Here is a 20679-nt window from a genome sequence, read left to right on the forward strand (position 1 = left end):
AGCCATACCCCCAGCCATCCAGGAGTGAGATACTAGCAAACCAGAAGAGAGAAGAAATAGGGGGTAAAGGGGAAAGTGGGAATATGGAGGGGTGGTTGGATTGCAGGGTCAGTAGTCATGGGTACAATCAACATTACTTAAAGTATCACATTACAGCATATATCAGGAAATAGAGAATATGGCAGCTCTGCGAGCGAACCTTTATACATTTCAAATTTACATACAGTACTGTGGAGCTAATATTAAAACATTAACATTGGCCAGTTATATTTTATTTAAATTTTTGAACTCATTTGATCCAAAAAAAACTACTAAACATGAATGTGTCATAATCTGTGTCAGCGAGATAATGTCGTGAAATGCATGCAGCATCAGCACTGCTACAGGTCCATTGCAAACCAAATTTTTACGTGAAAAGGACAAGTGTGAGCATAGAGAATTGAAATGGAAACACAGTCAGGTTTCTTTTCATTTACTAAGACATAGCAACAAGGAACCAGAGGTTGCAGAGAAGAAAACAGAGGTTACAGACAGTGGGAGGTATCATCTTGTAAAGCTTCATTGATTTTCTTCAATGAACAAAAAGGAAAATAGAGATGTAATGCGTTGCTTCATGCAAGCGCGTGCAGAGGTCAGTGTGGTTTTTTAACCAAACCTTCCCCTGGGCAACTGGTTTGGGATTAGCAGGTCATGCGCACTAAGACTGAGTCATTTAGTGCTGTGCCAGTGTTTTGAGGCGCCGGCCCAAGCACTTACAAACACAGGCAGTCATCCACCAGCGCATTTGCATTCAACATAAACCTCAGTCATGTGGGAAACTCATGCAACAAGCAGGCTTTGTGCAGAATACTTTATCCAATAGACGGGCTCAAATTGAACAGGTCAAGACGCAGCAGGGCTGCCGTTTGTTACCTTTCATATTGCGACCATTGTCTGTGTGAGAAGAAAGAAAAAAGGGTGAGTGAGTGGAGGTAAGAGAAGCATTTCGGGTGCTTCTATGATGACAAATGGGGGCATCAACCCCCCCTATACTGTCCCCATGAACAATTAATTACTGTGAAGTAGACATATCACTGTGTCAACCACTGGGATCTATTTAAATGAGAATTGTAGATAAGGGGATGGGGGTAGACAGATTGGCCTGGAGGAAACAGCCAGTCTGGGGCACTTTTACCCTCATCCAAATGAGGGCCAAAAGGCTAATGAGTGATTCAGACTCAAGGGAAGATCAATAACACGCAGTGTAGATGGTGACTCACTATAATACTGATTAAGAGACTGGCATCCACATCTCAAATCTCCTATTTTGGGCACCACAGCGAGTTTGGTAATTAATATAGCCAAATTATAGTAAATACAAGTAATGCATTTGTTCATAAGTCTCTTAATGTAAAACACAACAGTTGGGTATTCACCACATCTCACTCTTTGCTTTTGACTGACATCACTTGGCAAATAGTGTTTTTGTTTGAGCAGTGGTCACCAACCATGCTCTGTCAAGGGCCAAAATTGTACTTTAAAATAAATAAATAAATAAATAAATATTTGTACTTTTCATATTAAAAGTTTACTTTCTTCACTGAAAAGTCCATTCTAAGTATGTACACTGAGACTTTGAGTTTCCACATCACACTTGTACTTTTTAAACAATTGGCTTTCAAACTAGTTGCTTTGTCCCAAAGTCCTTTTGTACGTTCATGTGCTAAACTGAGATTTAAGGTGAGCTCAAAGAAACTTTTTTTTAGTGTCAAACGCTGCACAAATATCTAAGTGACACAACATGAACATAACACAACATCAACCATAGAGTGGGACATACAGCAGATAAAACAACTTAAACTGTATTTTTTAGAATTGTTGAGTCTCTGTAATTTATACAGTGTGGCTTGGACTTACTCTAACTGTAATGTGTCCTGAGCTAATTTCTGTAAGGATTTGACACTATAAATAAAATTGAATTGAAAACTGAATTGAAACTGTATTTGTTTGAAATTCAAAAAATTAGGGCATAGTACAGCAGATTCCTACCTTCACTGGCGTGTCTGTCCCTGAACGCCATCTTGGAGTTGGACCCAAAGCCTTCCATGTCATGTACGGAGGAGGCTCTGCGAATGCTGCACACACTCTCTCTGGAGGCGGTTGGAGTGAGGCCCGGGATTGACGGAGCTGCAATGACAGTACCCTCCTCGCTCTGTAGTTGGGTCTGGGTGATGGACTGGTCCGGGTATGTCCGATCCCAGGGGCCCTTGGGCGACGAGTGGTCCAAAGGCCCGGACACGGGGGTGGAGCAATGGCTGGGGTCGATGAGGGCGCGGGTGTCATTGGCGTAGGAGGGACTGCAGCTCTCACGGGTGGTGGGAAGTTGGTAGTCATGCGTAGCCACTGAGCCATCACTGTGGCGAGGGGAGTCCACCATGACGGCATCGGGGTCTTCCTGGGGCAGGGACTGCTTGCTGATGCCCAAGAGAGGTAAGGCCGGGAAACGGAAGCGAAAGAATCTCCCTTTCCCTGACAGAGAAGAGAGCAATGATAATAAGATTACTAAAATACTATTCCAAACGAGCAGTTCATGGTGACCAATAAACACTGTATGGAGTGCCTAAGGGCAGTTTGTATCACATAGACAAATCTAAGGCAGTGTATAGCTAAGTAACTCAGTTTTCGTGATGTTATTTGACTGCTTTGAGACCAAAAACAGCACAAAAACAGAGTGTAGGGTGGTTTTTAACAACCCGGTCTCACGGCATGTAAATGTCACGTTATTTTTAATCTATTGAAATGTGTTCACGGGGCCAGTGGGATCAACATAACCCCCACCGACCTTGTGTTGTGATTTTCAGGTGTGTTTGTAGCAGAACTGGCTTGCAGTCTTCAATATCCCTGCTGACATCTCGTACGTGTTTGCCAATAGCACTGAGAAGCCTGCCAATGCAGCTATCTTAAAAAGACCCTGGCAGATCAAAACAAATGCTCGTTCTGCCTCAGGCACTAGTTCAATCTTCAACTTCCTTCAATTATTCATGGAGGAGAACATTTGGTGAAATATTATAATGGCAGTAATACGTTGAGGATTCAATCCTGTAAAGGATAATGTGTAGGATTTTAATGAATGATTGATGGCTCCGGGGGAGATAGAGGAGAGTGTAAGGCAAAGTGATATTTAGGGTGCTGCTGCCATGGCAGTAGGTAGTTCTGAGGGAATGGAAAAAGTGAAGACCCTGCTCAACTGCAATATCTGCAAAGAGTGGACCAGCTGGGGATGTATTCAGAGACACAATAGGTGCTAAAACATAACATAAAGAGATTTTTTTAGGCTGAGGAGGGAGCAGCATCTCAATCTTCCTTATTGCTCCTTCTATTGTGGTGAGACTGAGAGGGAGGAGAGAGAAAGAAAGTAATTTCAGACACAATGCTCTGTGTATTCTTGGGTTAGTGTAGTGTAAATTAAGTCTCTAACCTAATGCTGATGACGCCAGAAATGATCATTTGCATTTAATTGGTGAGCTCGATCAGAAACTAGTGAAAATCAGCACAGGACTAAACAAGTCAATCATCTTAATGAAATGATGTTGAGTTGGTGTTTTTTTCTGACACCTTAAAAAAAACTAATGAATGGTAGCAAAGAGCTATGTTTTCTAATTACTGTGCCTTGAGGATAAACATATGCCACAAATCTTTTAATTAGCTCATAATTCAGTTGGCCGTTCGTGTGCTGACAACAGTGTATGTAGCTGTATTTAATTGTTATATTGAAAGGGCTGAACCTTGCAGGAATAGGCTGCCCTTTGAGTGCTGTTACTGGGTTGTGTGTGTGTGTGTGTGTGTGTGTGTGTGTGTGTGTGTGTGTGTGTGTGTGTGTGTGTGATCACTCTCACTTCCTCTCCAATCCTCTCATTCTTTCTCAGCAAAAACTCACCAGCGGCTTTACACAACCAACGGACGTACAGTGGCCCTTGTTGCTATGATACCAGATAATATTTGCATTGAATATTAATTGGGCCCTCAGATCCTTCTGTAGGGGAGTGAAATGTCTTTCTGTAATGTGAGCATGATTCAGATGTCAGGGAGAAGTAGAAAGAGAACAATAAACCTTCATCCTTTGGTAGAAGCGGGGCAAAGGTGCCTTTGTTCTTTTTGTTTCGGTCTTGTTTTTGTTTCTCATTTGCATGCAGTGTTCTCCTACCTTAGGGAGTGTTTACCTGGCCTCCCAGTCCTCCTATTACTCACCAGCTTTAGAAAATAACACGGATAATTCGGCCGTGTCGCCACTTTGCCCCATACTCAATTATAGAGAGAGAAAATTGAAGTATGATTGCAATTAGCCTGAGTTAATAGTATTTATTTTGTTATGTTATTTTTCCTAATTAGACAACTGTCAGCAGAGTGTGACAGTAAATATGGGGAGAGAGAAATCGAAATGTAGACAACGTCGTATGGTCTGTTGCATAGACCTATACCTTGTGGTTTCTTAAAAAACAATATATTGTGCAGCCCTATTTCCTACTGATGCCCAGTTCACTGTTGGATGCCTTCCAAGTGTTCTGCTTTTGCCTTGCAACAATACTAATATATATGAATCACAATGCATAGCCAAGTTAACCTCTGAAATCAGTAAAACATGTTTACACCTGTCCCCTTTAAACTACTAGTCGAGAGTTGTGGCCAATACATTAAATGCCCATTGTCTTTTGTGCATGTGTGCGTTAACTAATGGATCTGTGGTAGTGATCCTGCTCAGCTACAACAAGGCAAAATGGGAGAATCCAAGATGGTGGCAGAATGGATGGAAAGCAACTGAGCGGCAAAGATGAGTAGCACTGGATGCATGGCAACACATGGATCATCCCCTCACCATCTAAAGGCAGCTGCTCCTACACATACTTTAGAACTGTTCTTCGGAATAGAAACACCATGGGTTTCAGTGAGTTAAATTTACATCTGTAGCAGTTTGTACATCTGTGATGTTCTCTTAAATTATGCATTTATTCATGATCTGTGACCTCTGTCCATCTGCTAGTTTAAAAAAATCCAATACTAGGTCTCTAGAGTTAACTGAGGGAGGGCTGTGTTGAAATGGGGCAGAGCAATACCAACTCTCTCCGGTAATCCCTGGGATGGCAGAGGTTGCATGTAGGCAGAGAGAGAGACAGACCTTGTAAACATATCTGGACCTCACCAATCAGACTTGCGGGGACGCCCACTTAGATATTCAGATAGACTTTAATTCATAAAGAGGCCTGCTCCATCAGGGATTGCCCTTGTGCTCAGGCTGAGCAATTAGCTTCCATAGAACAGTGAAAGGGGAAGGCCTTATCAGTGACACTTACACGCCTGCACACACACACACACACACACACACACACACACACACACACACACACACACACACACACAAATTGAAAAGCTTATACATTCATGCATGGTTTCGCAGTGGCCTGAGCGTACGCACAATCACACAAACACACACAGACAACACTTGCTTATATACTCAACACACACATCCCCACTCTTTCCACCACACACCCCATGAGGCAACGCAGCCTGTTAGGAGCCTCATCCAATTACAGTCATCCAGAGGTGACCTATGGTCCTCCATGCTGCTGCTTCATTTGTCACGGCCAGGAATTTGAGAAAGAGAGAGAGACACAGAAGAGAAAGGAGGCATCAAGAACATGTTGGAGAGCAGCGCAGGGGAATTGGCATTACACACTAATACAGCGACAGCTCTGGGAAAAGCGCTCTCCAGCACTGCTGCAGTAGTTCATCAGGCCATCCTGGCAGGCTATGAGCTATAATTGGGCCAGACCTCTGAGATGATGGCTGCCTAACACATCAGTGTCTGGTAAACGCTGGTGTCAACGTGCCAAAGGAGCTATCTAGCAGGGAATTCCTTTACTTCTGCAAGTAGAAATGAATGCACAAGGTGGAGGTCACTACAAGTTGTGTCTAGGTTTAAGCATTATGCTACAGAGGCAAGATACTAAACATGTATCTATTATAGCATCTAGCAGGGCGTGCAACATTAATACTAGGGTCATCTCAGTAAAAAGGCACAAATTGATGTGGATGTGGGAAAAGGTTACAAGTAATAGTAGGTCATGAGTGCCTGTTACATTACTAGTATTCCTTTACTTCCTCCCTGCTCCTCCAATCTAATCCTGTGGCGACTTCTTTCTTCAACTGGAGCACATGCAGCACATACAGTATGAGAACAGAAATGTTTCACCCTTTTTAAAGTGCAATATTTGTAACTCTATATTTATAGCATGGTACCAACAAGGCCAATATTAGGGAATAAAAGCTTCCACCAAATGCCATATGTCATGCTATTTCTCCAGCCCGTTTCTGTCTTTACTCACGGTGGTCAGCTTTGGATGGCGTGGTGTGGTTGAGTCTCTCCAGTGAGTCACTGCTGCCATCATCCAGGACGTAATCAAAGTTAAGGATGAACATCATGACCACGCCCTCCTCGTTCTTCACAGGGATGATATGGGTGACACACAGGAAGTTTGAACCTAACCAGCAGGATAAGAAAATCAAGGTTAGAAATGGGTAATGGTTTTATGTTGTGTGTTTGATGGATTTATTCATAAGGATCACTTCCTGAATCCTGAAATTATGAACCCCATCAATCTAAAAAGGAAAACATGCTTGATTTAAAATCCCTAACTTAATTATTTTCTGTGCAAAACATAAACGTAAACAGAACAGCTTTTCAGATACACAACGGCTTGACCCTGGAGCTTTCCATTAACACTCTTTGACATTCAAACATCTTATTCCAGATAAAGCTGTGTGTGCGGAAAGGCCTGGCAGAGAAATGAGGGTGAAAAGGTCAAGAGGTCCGCTGAGAGGAAAGCCTCTGGAGCTGAATGATTTCATATATCCAGACATGCCCCGAGTCCGTCCTGCTGCTGGGTACTACACGGTTCAGTACAGTCAAATACAGAGAAAACATCCATTCACCTCAAGTTAACATTAGTGCCTTACCCGGGACAACATTCAAAGTCATCACAAAATAACATGAAAAACAATGTGCACACACAATGAATGCTTGGTATACATTTCCCCAAAAGCAACCAGATATGTCTCTTCCTTCCTACCACTGAATGTTCTCAATCCGATGGAAATAATGACTCGCTCTCAGTTTCTAAACCCCAATAATTGAGTTGCCAATGGCTCCGCAATGGGAGGTTAATTTAACGCGACTCTGCTTGATGCTTATGCCGCATGTCTAAATGTTCCTAATTTATAGAATAGAATAGACTTTGTCATTGCACAAGCTTGTTTACAACTAAATTTGCTGTGCCGTACCTGAATCTAAAAGTACTAAAAGTAATAAATACACAAATGACAACTCTAACATAACACTCGTGCACAGTCATCCCAGTCAATAAATATATGAACCAGCATATATCAAAAGAGCATTCAAGAGGTTAACAGAGATGGTGCACTCTTAATACCAAATCTCTTTTCTTAGCTTCAAATTAAATAGTATCAAAAAAAAGAAAAAAGATACTTGTTAAGCTATCTTAGATTTGCCAAGCTTTAATAATACGTTTAAACAGTGGTATCTCTGGCTGACAGCACTGGCAAGATGGCATACACAGAAACTATGACCAGGACTACTGGTGTAGAAAATTAAATGTATATGAAGTTTATAAATAATGAACATGGACATCTCTGGAAGATGCTCTCCCTCACATTAGGCTCTTAGTCCTGCTGTCACCAGGAGGCTATTTATAGCTCACCCAGCAGGCACCCAGCCTACAGCATTTCTTTCTGGGGGAACACAGAGACACAGACACACAAGCACACACAGCTGAAATTCTGACTCTACTCACAAATGTGTGTGTGCTTGCAAACATGAATGCCTTTGCGCACTCACACAGCCACACACGGACCTACACAGGCAAAAATAATTGCAGAATACCAGTCTTCGTTCATTTTCTCGTATTGCCTTGTCGGGCTCCAAAATCCTATTGTGCAGCAATATAACAAACTGACTGCTTCAATAGACTGGGGTTTGATTTATGTATTGGGGAGCCCTGATTCTGCAGGGCTAAGCAGTAACCTGCCCCTAATAGTACATCAGTGTCACAGTGAGTGGATGGAGCCATTAATTTCAGTCAGAGGGAGTGAGGGGGTGGCAAGCAGTATCACGCCTCCTCAGCTTTCGGTGACAATATGCAAAAGAAGCCCCTACTCCAAGTGCAGGTGTCTCTCTTTTCAGGAACAGTCTGGATACTGTAGCTACATTTAAAGGGAATACATACTGTATCAGTAGAAGTTACATGATTTACCTCTGACTTACAACTTTGAATTCTTGTATTTCACCACAACAGGCTTTGTGAGTAATACAACTTTTATGTAGCCCCTCATCTAAAGGCAATTTGTTGATAGTTAAGTATAAACGTGTCTGTTTTACCTCCTCCTGTTTTACGACCAATGATGAGATTCCTATTTTTCGAAATCCGGAAAAAATTGACTTTGTTTTCAAATTAAAATACAATGATCAAGTCTGTCTCCATGGGAACAAGTGAGCGCTGTAGAAAAAAAGGAAAATTCCTTGGCCAAGTTGGATATTAGTCTCATTTGTCTCAAGCACAAAGCAACTTCAAGATGTTTCTCAAATGAAATGAATTCTACTGAAGACATCTGCCAGTTTATGGAGAACTCTGACAAAGTGAGAGAACATTTATGTTCAAAATGGGCATATTTAACAGTTTATTTAATATGTATGCACCATCATACAGCAGCATCAGGGGCAATTTCCACCCTAACAATGCACGAAGATACAGTATAGACGCAGATAAAGCTTTAGCTAGAGGATACATTCATAATGATTGAATGTCTCCCCTGTGGAGGAATTTAACAACACAAATGTAAAACAAATAACTAGTGAACTTGCACACAGACTAGCATGCACATCAACAAAGGAGGGGATGTAACCCCAGCTTTGTAAAGCTATCTGGGTGCGTATGCATGGAGGCATGCACTAAAAATAAGCCGCGTGGAAAACACAGGTATTTATAATTCATAGGAGCTAAGTATTATGTTCTAGAAAGCATAATGGTTGGACTTGTTTAGGCAATATAAGAATGAGAGGAGGCTCGATAGTTATGTGCCTGTGTGTTGAGAAGGAGACAACGAGAGACAGACAGGGATGGTTAGATATAGATGAAAAATTTGTTCCCAAAATTGGATGAAAAAATATAAAATATAATGTGTGGATACATTTATTATATTTTCCATTTGGCTTATTACAGTTATTGACTGTTTATTTTGGTTCATCATGAGGTTCATCAGTGTTTTGTTTATGCATGTGCTGCTTTTTTTCATGTCACATTGTTTTGGATCAATTTGAATTTGAAAGGGAGAGGAAGTACATGTGGGTCTCAACCATATGTGGGGATGAGAGGGGTGTGTGTGTGCTTACATCATGCATAGGTGTGTGTGAAGATAGGAATACAATGCTGTATGTGGGTATGACAATATGGGGATGACAAGAGACCAAGTGGCAGTTTGTGTGTGCATACGGGTGTCTGCAATAACCTCCACTCTGACCTGCAAGTCTGTTTATTTGTGCTTTAAATCTACATTTAAATGACAAAATGAAAAAAATAAAATCTACTTGTGCTGTTAGCCGCATGATTGTACTCATTTCATTTTTCCAGTACTTTCAAAGACGTACATGTGTGATGAGACACAACATAATGAAGCCATTTTGAAGCAAAATCAATCTGCTGATTCTGTTTATTGTCCATTTCCCTCTCTTTCCCCTCCACATCCTAATATTACTTACTTTGTTTTAGTCACTGCCACTCTTTCCCTTGCTTTTTTCTCTCTCCATATCCTCGTCTGTTTTCCCCCTTCACTGTTTTTAATCCACCCTAGCCCTCACTGTTGTTTTCTTTTTCTATTGCTACTGTATTTCTCTCACTATTCTTGGTTCTCCCTTCTGCCTTACTGTGCCTGCTCTCCCTCTCTCTCCCTATTTGTGTATGTCTCTCTCCTTGAGAAATTAGATAGCTTCCCAGGTTCTCTGCATCAAGGCCACCTCACGGGTTATAAGCGGACAGATAAAACAGATCTCCGGTGCTGCTGCCGATGCAAATTTCTCCTTGTCTGCCTGAATATCCTGCCTCAACAGAGGGTCAAAGACAAACGCACATAGATGCACACACACACACACACACACACACACACACACACACACACACTTGCACAAACAGAAATAACATTTACATTTCCCAGTTGCACATTGGCATAGAGACAGACAACCATGCACACAAGCATGCACACACAAACACTAATGAGGTTCACAGATCTCAGTTCAGCACACTCCGAAGCAGGGAAAGACACTGGCTCACACACACACACACACACACACACACACACACACACACACACACACACCTACCGGCAGCATTAATTAGCAGAATGTTCTCTGTCCAACTAAATCTAATAAGCAGCCGATGGAGCTGGTTTACATGGTGCAGTGTAATGAGAGAACGCACCTTTGAAGGGAACAAAACAGCTTTAGTCAAAGCATCTCTGTCCTGAATATTCATACGGACCTGCAGAGCAAAACAAAGTTTGGCATCCTAATGTGATACATCAGGTGCCATCTACTTCAGATATATGCATTTAGAAAAAAACAAAACCTACTCTTGTCTTTCAAAAACAGCATGACTCAGCATTCTCCATCGCAAACTTAAAATCTACAGTCATGGATGGATGGACTAAAACAGAAACAAAAATCTGTTCTTTTCTGGTCTCTAATCTGCTGAGGACGGCGGCTGGAGGAAAGTGCTGACTTGCAGTTTGTGAAAGAGGCAAATAATCTCAAACTTTGGCAAGGTGAAATTGAGCTGATAAACACAGAACTGCCAATCATCCACATAAACGTCACTAAATCCAGAGTCAATCCTATATATAACAGCATGATAAGCCTTCTGAATTGCCAGTGCATTGTTGCACCAGCCTGGTGTATCAAAGTCAAGCCACAAGCCTTAAGCCTGAGTGGAAATGTGGGTCTCATTTCCTCCCTGATGCCGCGCAGCCTACCTGGATTAATAGGGCTACCTGGTAATCTGTTGCTACACAGATGGCTCGGCAGAATGACAGCACAGTGTGGTACCAAGTGCATACACAGAATATGCCAAATCACAGTATGCTGAGGAGCTCTTTAATCTTTTCAGACCAAAGCTGCATTGTTTAGCGTCATCTCTTTTGAACACACCACTACTCTGGTACTGTGGGGATTCAGGTTTACCTCTGATAAACCAAAAGATTAAAATAGGCAGATCTGTATACACAAAGTCACCTCCACAGCAGTTTGTGTTGGACTAGATGTCTCTCCAATAAACTACTTGGATGACTGGTCCAAGACATTAGTCATGGAATAAGCACAATGATATGTGCAGACATATGGATAAATGTGGCTCCTCATCCAAAATGTACTGAAGAATTAGACAATAATAAAGGTGACTTTTTAAGATTTATTTCGTCCTTGTTGACTTTGAGGTTTGGACTGAAAGCAGCACCATGGCTGGACTTCAAGTTCAGATGAGGACACTCTTACGTTACATTGCACTGATACACCACTGACCAACTGTTCCCACAGAGTTGTGCCTTCACCTTCATTACACAGAGCTGTCCAATACGGTGATACACACACACACACACACACACACACACACACACACACACACACACACACACACACACACACACACACACACACACACACACACACACACAGTGCCTCTGGCCACAACTTCTTTTCCTAAAGTCATATTAATTATACTCTATTAAGGTTACATCAGTTCAACCTTATTTTAAGCTTGAGGGCTCACTACTCCTCTGTGGTAAAGGTGATGCACATTTTCTTCTCACTTTCATTTCATTCCACTCAATTCGTATTGAAGCACTGATGTGTTCGTTTTAGTTTTTATGCATTGTTTTTTAATGGAGATGAGGTTTAAAGTTTCCACATCACACAAGTTGCTTATTGGACCATGACTGGTTCCAAACTAATTGTGATGTCATAAAACCTGCAGAAACCCTCCTCCTCCCAGCAGATGATGTGAAAACAGCCTTCTAGAGTCAAACTCTGCACATACATCCTGCACAGTGAATATCAAACAACACAGTCAAGGAACAATGAGCAAAACAACAACAGCAATACCACAATGTAACAACTGTCCTTCATTCACAATTCTACTTGAGTAAAATTGCTTACGTATTACCAGCAAAATGTACTCAAGTAGAGTTGCAACGATGAGTCGATTAATCAAAAGAAAATTAATCAGCAGCTTTTTTGATAATCAATGGCAGACATTTTGTGTCCCCGTGTCACCTTGTGCTATAGGACAATGTGATGTGCCTTTTTCAAAGTTTTCTGATGTTTAATAGACCAAGTAATTAATAAAGTAATTGTGGAAATAGTTAACAGATTAATTGATAATGAAAATAATTGCTAGTTGCAACCCTAACTTTAAAATATCAACAGTAAATATACTCATAATCCAATATGGCCCATTTCAGAGGGTTAATATATGGAGCCCCCAAGGTCCTGAAAGTTTTTTTTATTTTATGCACACAAGATAATAATTTGTGCACACAAGTTACTATCTTGTGCAGCAAATAAAAAAAGAATATTTTTTTCAGAACTTCAGTGGCCCTCCTGTTAGTTTTGTTGCAGGAAAAGTTATACCGTTATCATCAGTACATGGCGAGTTCACGTAAACCAGTAATATGCAGTAAATCCAGGGCAAGTGACAGTTTTGGACAGAGAGAAGAGGACAAATAACTCTGAACATTGTGGGTAAGCTATCCTTTTAAATTTGTGCTCCATTATTTTAACACAGCGAAGCCATGGGGAAACTTAACTTACTGAACAAATAGGAATTGTTGAGTGTGTGTTCATAGGCAGTGCCGTGAGAGGAGTTCTAGTTTCAAGACGCTGGAAATTTCATTAGATTCTATTTCCACTATCAATAATTAAGACAATGCAGCTCAACGTGCGCTTTTTTGTTTTTACAGTGGCAGGGTAGCTAACGTGTAGCACACACACTAATCAGTTAGTATAAATGCATTATGTCAAGTATATGTTTGTCTCTCACACAAACACACAGATCAGTTTATCGTGTGCTGACCGGTTGAGTCTGACAGTGAATGCAAGCTAGTGGCATATGGAAATCTGGAGAGCCCTCATTTGGAGAAACCGCAGTAGTATCACAGTCAAAATCATTTTAAATTGCAGCCTATGTTTTTTTGCCCAGGACATGGTGTGTGTATGTGTGTACAGGTGTGTGTGACACTGATGTGAGCTGAGCCTCCAGCAGCAGGGAGCTGTTGGTTGGTGCTACACTGCACTGCTTGAGGGGTTACAGTGACATCTCCCTCCTCGTTTCCCTGCCTCCCTCTCTCTCTCTCCCTGTCAAAATCTCAGCAGGGAGCATCTTCGCAGCTAATTGTCATCAAGTCAACTTATCTGGGTCGCTCTCTGACCCTGCGTCTGCATATCCGTGTGTCTGAGTCAATTACTGCTACACTATCATTGCCTCCTATTTGACTTTACTTCCGAAGGTTTAGCAAAACGACATCATTTTGTGGTTGATGACATGTAGCACAGGGCGTTTTCAACTTGTTTTAGGGATAGAAAACATACAGTAATTCCCTTAACTAACGACACTGCTGGGGAAAGATTATTAGAGTCGGGGAAATAAAAAAGTTAATTGACCTTGTCCCAGAGGGAGGAAGGTTTATTTTTTTTGCCTTCCATTCCAGGGAAAATGTCCCTTCCCATTCTCCCCCGGTAACATTCAGTTGTACTAAGAGCTGTGTAACTCTGATGCCAGCTCTCTAATCCAGGAGGGCTATCTTATCCCCGGGGTTACAACATCATCAGTGGCGGCACGGGGGCCTGATGGTTGGAGAGACTGTCCCATAACCCAAAGGTCACATGTCAAATTGCTGCAACACAGATGTCTGTCCATCATTGGGCATATCAATGAAAATGTCCACAAGCTACAAACCCAGCACTTATTTGCTCCATTACTGTAGAAAGTAAAGCAAGGTACAAAAAGAGGTAAAAACAAATGTAACTGTTTCACTGCGAGTGACTAAAAAAATCATTTTCATTTATACAGTACCCTCCTCCCAAGCTCTAGAAGTTATCACTCCCGTGGCAAGACAATTTAATCTTTTGTAACTTCACTGCTGTTACCTCTACTCAATACCACTACAGTGCCTTGACCAATTACAACAAGAAACTTCAGAAAACAAAGCCAGAAACAAATGATGTCATGATTATTTTGATACTCTCTCTCTCTCAAATGTGGACACAGTCCTGAACATTTTTTTTTGAAAATGTTATATAATGGCTATTGCATTGATATATGTTCTAATGAATTAAAGGAAATCGGTTACAGATGGGTCACAAATCCATCTACTCCCATGTGCCGTTGTGCAATTGCCTTGACTAAACGGATAGGACCTGTGGGTGTGTGGAGACAGCCAATTTCACCTGCACTAGAAAACCAGAAACAATCAAAGTGAAGAGAACATGATGAGAAAAATCCAGAGCATTAACTCTTTGCACATTGTGGCCGGGTGTTGTCATTGCATAATTACTTTGAACAGGACTTGATCATTTTAGCAAGAGAGTCTATTATTTAGGGAGAGTCCTTTAAATAGAAGATCACATATTTGAGTCACACAAACCTCAAGGTCCCTGCGTTCTGTTCCATGTGTTCTTTCCATTATCAGAGTGTAGATTGCAAGCTGTAAGAGCGTTTTTCATTTAGCGGCAAATGACAGATGTCAGATGACAAGATATTCGAGTGCACTCTAAGTCAGGCAAGGATTTAATATCTTCAGTAGAGTTTGGATTTCACTCTGAGATAATTCACTTCAAATTAGTTTTTGTTAAATTAGTTTAAAAGAAAATATAAACTGGTGCTGTTTAATGAGTGTATCCAAATACAAATATCTTGGAATAGGAGATCTCATACACTGACAAATAAATGCTAACTAAAGCTTAGTATGTGTTTTAGAATCAGAGGATGAGTCACAATGGAGAGCATAATACAAATAATAATTTAGTCATTTTTAATGTTATGGATTATGGTCATCTTCATTCATGCTTCACTCTCAGATTCAACACATTATGCAGCTATTTTTCCCATGTTAGCTATTTCATGCAGCATTGTGTTCTGTTAATAGAAAGGTTTGATGTTGAAATCCCTTTATGCCTGTAGAGTGAAACGTATCGAATTGTACTTTTTGTTGACTTGCTAGGTCAGATTTGTGCCAGTGAGCGGGGAGATAAGCTAAGGTCATGGAGCAAGTCCTGAGATATCCATGGAATACAACAAAGCCTTGCGTAGCAGCATTAACAGGAATAATCTCTCTGAAGCTTTAGGCACCATGCGGTGTCACTGCAAAAGGTTATCTGGGAGATCATGGTGGGTGATGGAAGGCTCTGCGGACTCTGTCAAACAGCAAGCTGTGAATGGTGCCATAAATACACTGTTTATCATTATGAATGTGTGGTGCAGCAAACAAGATACCACAAAGAAAAGTGACTTGATTGGACGTGTTGGAAAATAAAAGCTGATTTTTATGGAACCCTGAATATTTGGACTCTTTGAAAACAGATACTTAATTGTTCATTTTTATATGCTAAACATATGTCAGGTTGTTTTTTTTGTCCCTGGCCAATCGTGGTCCTGGAAGGACAGCAAAAACCGCAGCATGCACAGAAAACTGAAAACAACGGAACTCAATTTCTCCTGATGACTATAAGGATTTGTTCCAGTTTTGGTTGTTAAATGGTCACATGGTGACGTCCTTAATAATGGTGCACCTGGACTATAGACTTCAAAAAACATTAAAATACTTTTCAGAATTTCACTGTTGACATACAAAAAGCACATGACAGAAATGAAGAAGAAATACAACTGTTGGGTAAGCTATTTATTATTAAATGGTTAGGGTTTCAAATTGTTAGATTATCTATAAGCAGTTGTATTTTTGATCATTATGTCTCTCGTTTTTGTTTGTCCTAATAAAATATTGTTGCATGTCAGTATTGACTCAGTGTGTGATTGCATATGTCTTATTAGTGAAACAGATTTTTCAGTTTGCTCTGTGTGTGTTGGTTCAGGACATCAGTGCTCCAGAGCGGCTGATCGAGATGTATATGTATAAAATGCCCTGCTGGAGGATGATCAGCATCACAGCACGCCACTCATATAATATGTATAAAGCTACAGAATGGATACTGTACACACAAACTTTTGCAGAATAGCGAAAAAGGCCTGTTGGTTATGGTAAGGATATATTTTGACTTCGCTGTAATGCCCAAGGAGGATGTCCCAGGTGGCCAGGTAACATCCCAGACTTTAATTTTGGAACCAGTACCAGGCGTCTTGGGGGGACTTTCAGATACGAGTCATACATCGTTGCAATGTTTTCTGGGAAAGATGCTGGGTTTGATTCAAGAGAGTGTGAATACTCTGACGCCCGTATTTTCAATCAAATACAAAACTTATCTAATTTTCTGAGACTGAACTGACATAGACTGATAATAGGGCATAACATATCTGCAAGGCTCGAGACTATCTGTGTGCCATTGTCCTGACGTCCTGCAGACGGTATAAAATGTGTTACTACGTTCCTACGTCGGCACTTCCTTGCCGAGACTTTGCTCTGCTCTGCCTGTGTCTGTCTCCAACTTTAGGGGTGGCTGGCTTGTCCCATAGTCTATGGTTGCAGAGATGCAAGTGACGGTGAACTTGATCGCAGTCTTTTTGTCAGCCAATCCTATTCTCCTGTGCTTCTTGGGTGGTCCAGAGCAGGCGTCTGATGTTTCTGCATCAAGCTAGCCATCACTCATGTCTCCGTGGTCAGACCAGTCGCCGCTGAAGTTGGAGTGCCATGTATTCTGACCTTTATGGTAAATGGCTTGAAACAGCCCAGAATACACATACAGGTGCTGGTAATATAATTAGAATATCATGAAAAAGTTGATTTATGTCTGTAATTCCATTCAAAAAGTGAAATTTAAAATACTTGCAAAACAGTGAGATGAAACAAAACAGTGGAATTTAAAGTTACGACACATCAACAGAAAATCTCCAATTTCAGTCCATGCCAGTCTCAAAGACCTAAAACAGGTTAAAATTAGATGCAACATGGCACAAACTGAGAGGACCCTACTTACACTGTATTACATTTTAGTGTTGTTGAAATGTTCGAGTTAACACATTTCAACGTGAAATGATGATGATAATGGGTAATTACCTTCAGGCAGCAAACATATATTAACTGCCAATAAATCAATATGAAATAATGCATGTATGACTCCATTAGTATATAAGGGTCAGGTCCCATTAGCTCTGTTCTCTAGCCTCGAGCCCCATAGGCAGACGTGCCAGGATGAATTTGACAGTTGTAATGATATATCGTGGCTCTTTCAACGGTCGTCAGCACAACACTATGCTGTAGGGCTGCATAATTAATCAAATTTTAATCACGATCACGATTTTGGCTTCCCACGATCTAATTCACGTGATCGAGCAATATTTAAAATGCTTCATTCCGTTCATAGCACGCTCTGTATAAAATTTTTTTCCAAAGCTCCGTAAACCACTCTCTGATCATGTGCCTCCATGAGCCAATCAGAGTTGTTCCCTGCACTGCGCAGCTTAGTTTAGATGTAGACGGTCACAGAGGACAGAGTAACGTGAGTAAAATTCCACAACAGATAGCAGTTTACCAGTAAACGCAACATTTTGTCCCGTCTGTGATGTTTTTCAGACAACAGCAGTGACCAGTGCTAGTTTTGTGCGAGTCTTTTAGCTCATAGCTTTAGCGGCAGGCTGTTGTACGTCCCGCTGTTGGAATCCTCTATAGTGAAATACAGTCACACTACACTGTTTAGCTGTCAGCATTTTAGCCGTGTTTAATCCAGTTACTACTGTAGCTAACGGTAGGCTAACGTTAGCTGCTGTGTAACGTGTTATTAGTGTTAACTAGCGTGACATGCAGCATCAGAGCGCAACGCAGACATTTAAGTGGCACCGTAATCCGCGTTGCTATTTCGTCCGGTAGATACCGGGCACCGGTGCCCTATTGGCACCAGATTTTAACATGCGCCGTTAACGTGAACAGAAAATTGCGTTGCCTGTATCTTTTCACGGCAAACACGCATGTTTGGAAAGCGGTCGCACAACAGCTGAAATGGCATACTCCTTCATAGTATCCTTCAACAAAGGAGGAATGTAGCACAATATGGATGTATTGGCAGGAATGTAGCACCATATGGACGTGAAAGCAGTTATAATTAGCCTATGTGACAATAACATTTGTTTTGGTTAAAATCAACAAATAATCGTGATAATTAATCTTGATCAATATATTGATCAAAATAATCGTGATTATCATTTTGGCCATAATCGTGCAGCCCTACTATGCTGTAATGCACATAGAGACGTTTTTTATAGGGATGGCAAAGTGAAGGTGTGACAGAAAAATGTGTATGTGGTGACAACGAGGTATGTTAAAACGTGACTGGAGAAGTACAGCAGGGGTATGTGTCGACTTTACATCCCTCCACTTTGTCTGCTTTTAAGCACTCAGGTTTAAAATGGCAACAACCAAGCAGAGTAACTACAAATCTTCTTGTATATGACCAATCTGTAATTCCTCTTGCTGGCAGCCTGGAGGCCATTGAAGAACTTCATTTTAAATGAGATCCACTGTGAGGCATGGACATAAAGGAAATCGAAGCATTTGCCACAGCACAAATCTATCCATGTCACTTGAAATTGAGAGTGGGGGGTTTGCTCATTACACTCCTTTCTCTCGAGCTCATAAGAACTGATGAGAGCAAGCTGGGCAGCCGTATTTAGAAATCACACACCATTTGCCAAGCAACTCCATTATTTATATGATCCTTTATGGGTTTAGTCCATGTTGGCCACAACAATGCATAGATCTAAAGAGGTAACTCCCCCTGCAGAGAGAGGGACAGAGGGTGTTGGAGACAGAACTAGGGCCATCCATAATTAAAGCTACTGAACTGGATTCAAGAGGGCGTTCCCCTAATAGAAGAAGCCACCTGATATTCAGCTGAAACTGATATCTCTTTCTCTGACACCTTCATCATTTATTCGCTCATGCCTGCTCAGTCACTACATCCCTCACAGTCACACACAATGTCACACTTATCTTCGGGTGAACATTCCTTCTTACATCCCCACACTGCCTCCGTCTCATTTATGTGCCTAATTTTGTCTTTGTGTTGCCCCCTCTCTCTTCCCCACTGCATCTGATCTTCTCCTTCCTTTTATTCCATCTCCCTTCATGCATTTGTCTTTCACAGACACAAGCTGCCCACTGAATGCTCTCAAACACAGCTGAACCTATGAACGTAAAAAGGCAGTTCACACAACTTGGTAGAGTTGCATCAGCAGTATCTACACTGCCAGTACATGAAATGTCCATCATAAAGACACCTTAAAGCAGCTTCAAATGTAAAAAAAATACCAACATGTATTTGTAACTGTTTTGTCTAATATCTAAAATTCAATGTTTAATCTTCTTCCCCAGGGTTTGGGTAATTTACATGGTTGCCATGGAGTTTCAGTAATTTTGAAGTATGTGGCAGCCTAAGTAACTTGGGGAACTCCACCGATCTGTTTCTCAGTTGACTGTTAACACACACCTAACAAACCTCAGACTTCACTAGAACTAATACATTAAGTTACATTAATAATCACTAAAATCTACAGTCTAAAAAGTTTCATTTCCCACAGAGCACACATCAGAGTTTGTTTGCAGATGTTGGGAAGTACTACTGCATATGTGAAAGTTGTACACTGCCTTCATTGTCTCCACAGGGAGCTGTGTAAAGTCTGATAAATGTCCTCAAGTGATGTCATCTCTGCATAAGGCTACATTAGCTGCTAGCAGCATGACACACCAAGATCTCTGACTGAACTGTCTGCGATTGAGTTGCAATGTGGGTAATGTAGGCGCCATGTTTTGACAAGGAAGAAGAATGTGTGGAATAAAAAAGATGATATCTGTGGTTCTACTGCATTGATTTTGATCTTTTTTTCTTCTTCTATGTCCTACAATGTTAAATCAGTGGGGTGCTCTTTTAAACAATGCCAAATAAAGCAGATCATTTCACTGAAACCAAGACATTTTAACTGATTAGTTGGCTAAGGTCGCTAATATGATTGAAGACTGTTGTTGGACAAAACAAGCAATCAGCAAAATAGTAAGCATTTTTTTATTATGTCGAAAAAATTACATCTTAGTCCCTAGAGGTAGGTATTCTTATAGTTTAGTTGAGAAGATGGCATGTATTTTATAACAGTGTTTCCTCTATGTTGATAGCATAGTGGCGGTGCGCCACGGCAAAATTTCCAGCGCCACGGTATCAGAAATAGGGCAGACGCACAACAGGATTTCCGCTATGTACACCATGCACCACCGTTCCTTCGGCTGTTTATGAAAAGTGATAAAATCGTAGAGCCGTCTGCTCTACTGAACTCAAGCGAACTGTCATTCGCTCTCTCCCCCTCTAGGGTGAGCAGAGCAACTGGAACAGTGACAGGACGTCATCACTCGCAAAGTCATGCCAACCAAATAAAC

At 41.2% G+C, this 20679-nt stretch overlaps 1 protein-coding gene across 1 annotated transcript in view; it reads right to left on the reverse strand.

The window, feature by feature from the left end:
* The window catches only part of LOC144512710 (voltage-gated inwardly rectifying potassium channel KCNH7-like), a 56939-nt gene that overhangs the window by 28304 nt on the left and 7956 nt on the right, over positions 1–20679 (reverse strand). The window contains exons 3-6 of the mRNA XM_078243588.1: positions 6360–6515; positions 2029–2508; positions 913–933; positions 9–32 (exon numbers count right to left, since the gene is read on the reverse strand). Of these exons, the coding sequence (XP_078099714.1) occupies positions 9–32; positions 913–933; positions 2029–2508; positions 6360–6515 (681 nt within the window). The remainder of the gene's footprint in view (positions 1–8; positions 33–912; positions 934–2028; positions 2509–6359; positions 6516–20679) is intronic.

Source organism: Sander vitreus, chromosome 24, assembly GCF_031162955.1.
Source record: "Sander vitreus isolate 19-12246 chromosome 24, sanVit1, whole genome shotgun sequence".
NCBI lineage: Eukaryota > Metazoa > Chordata > Actinopteri > Perciformes > Percidae > Sander > Sander vitreus.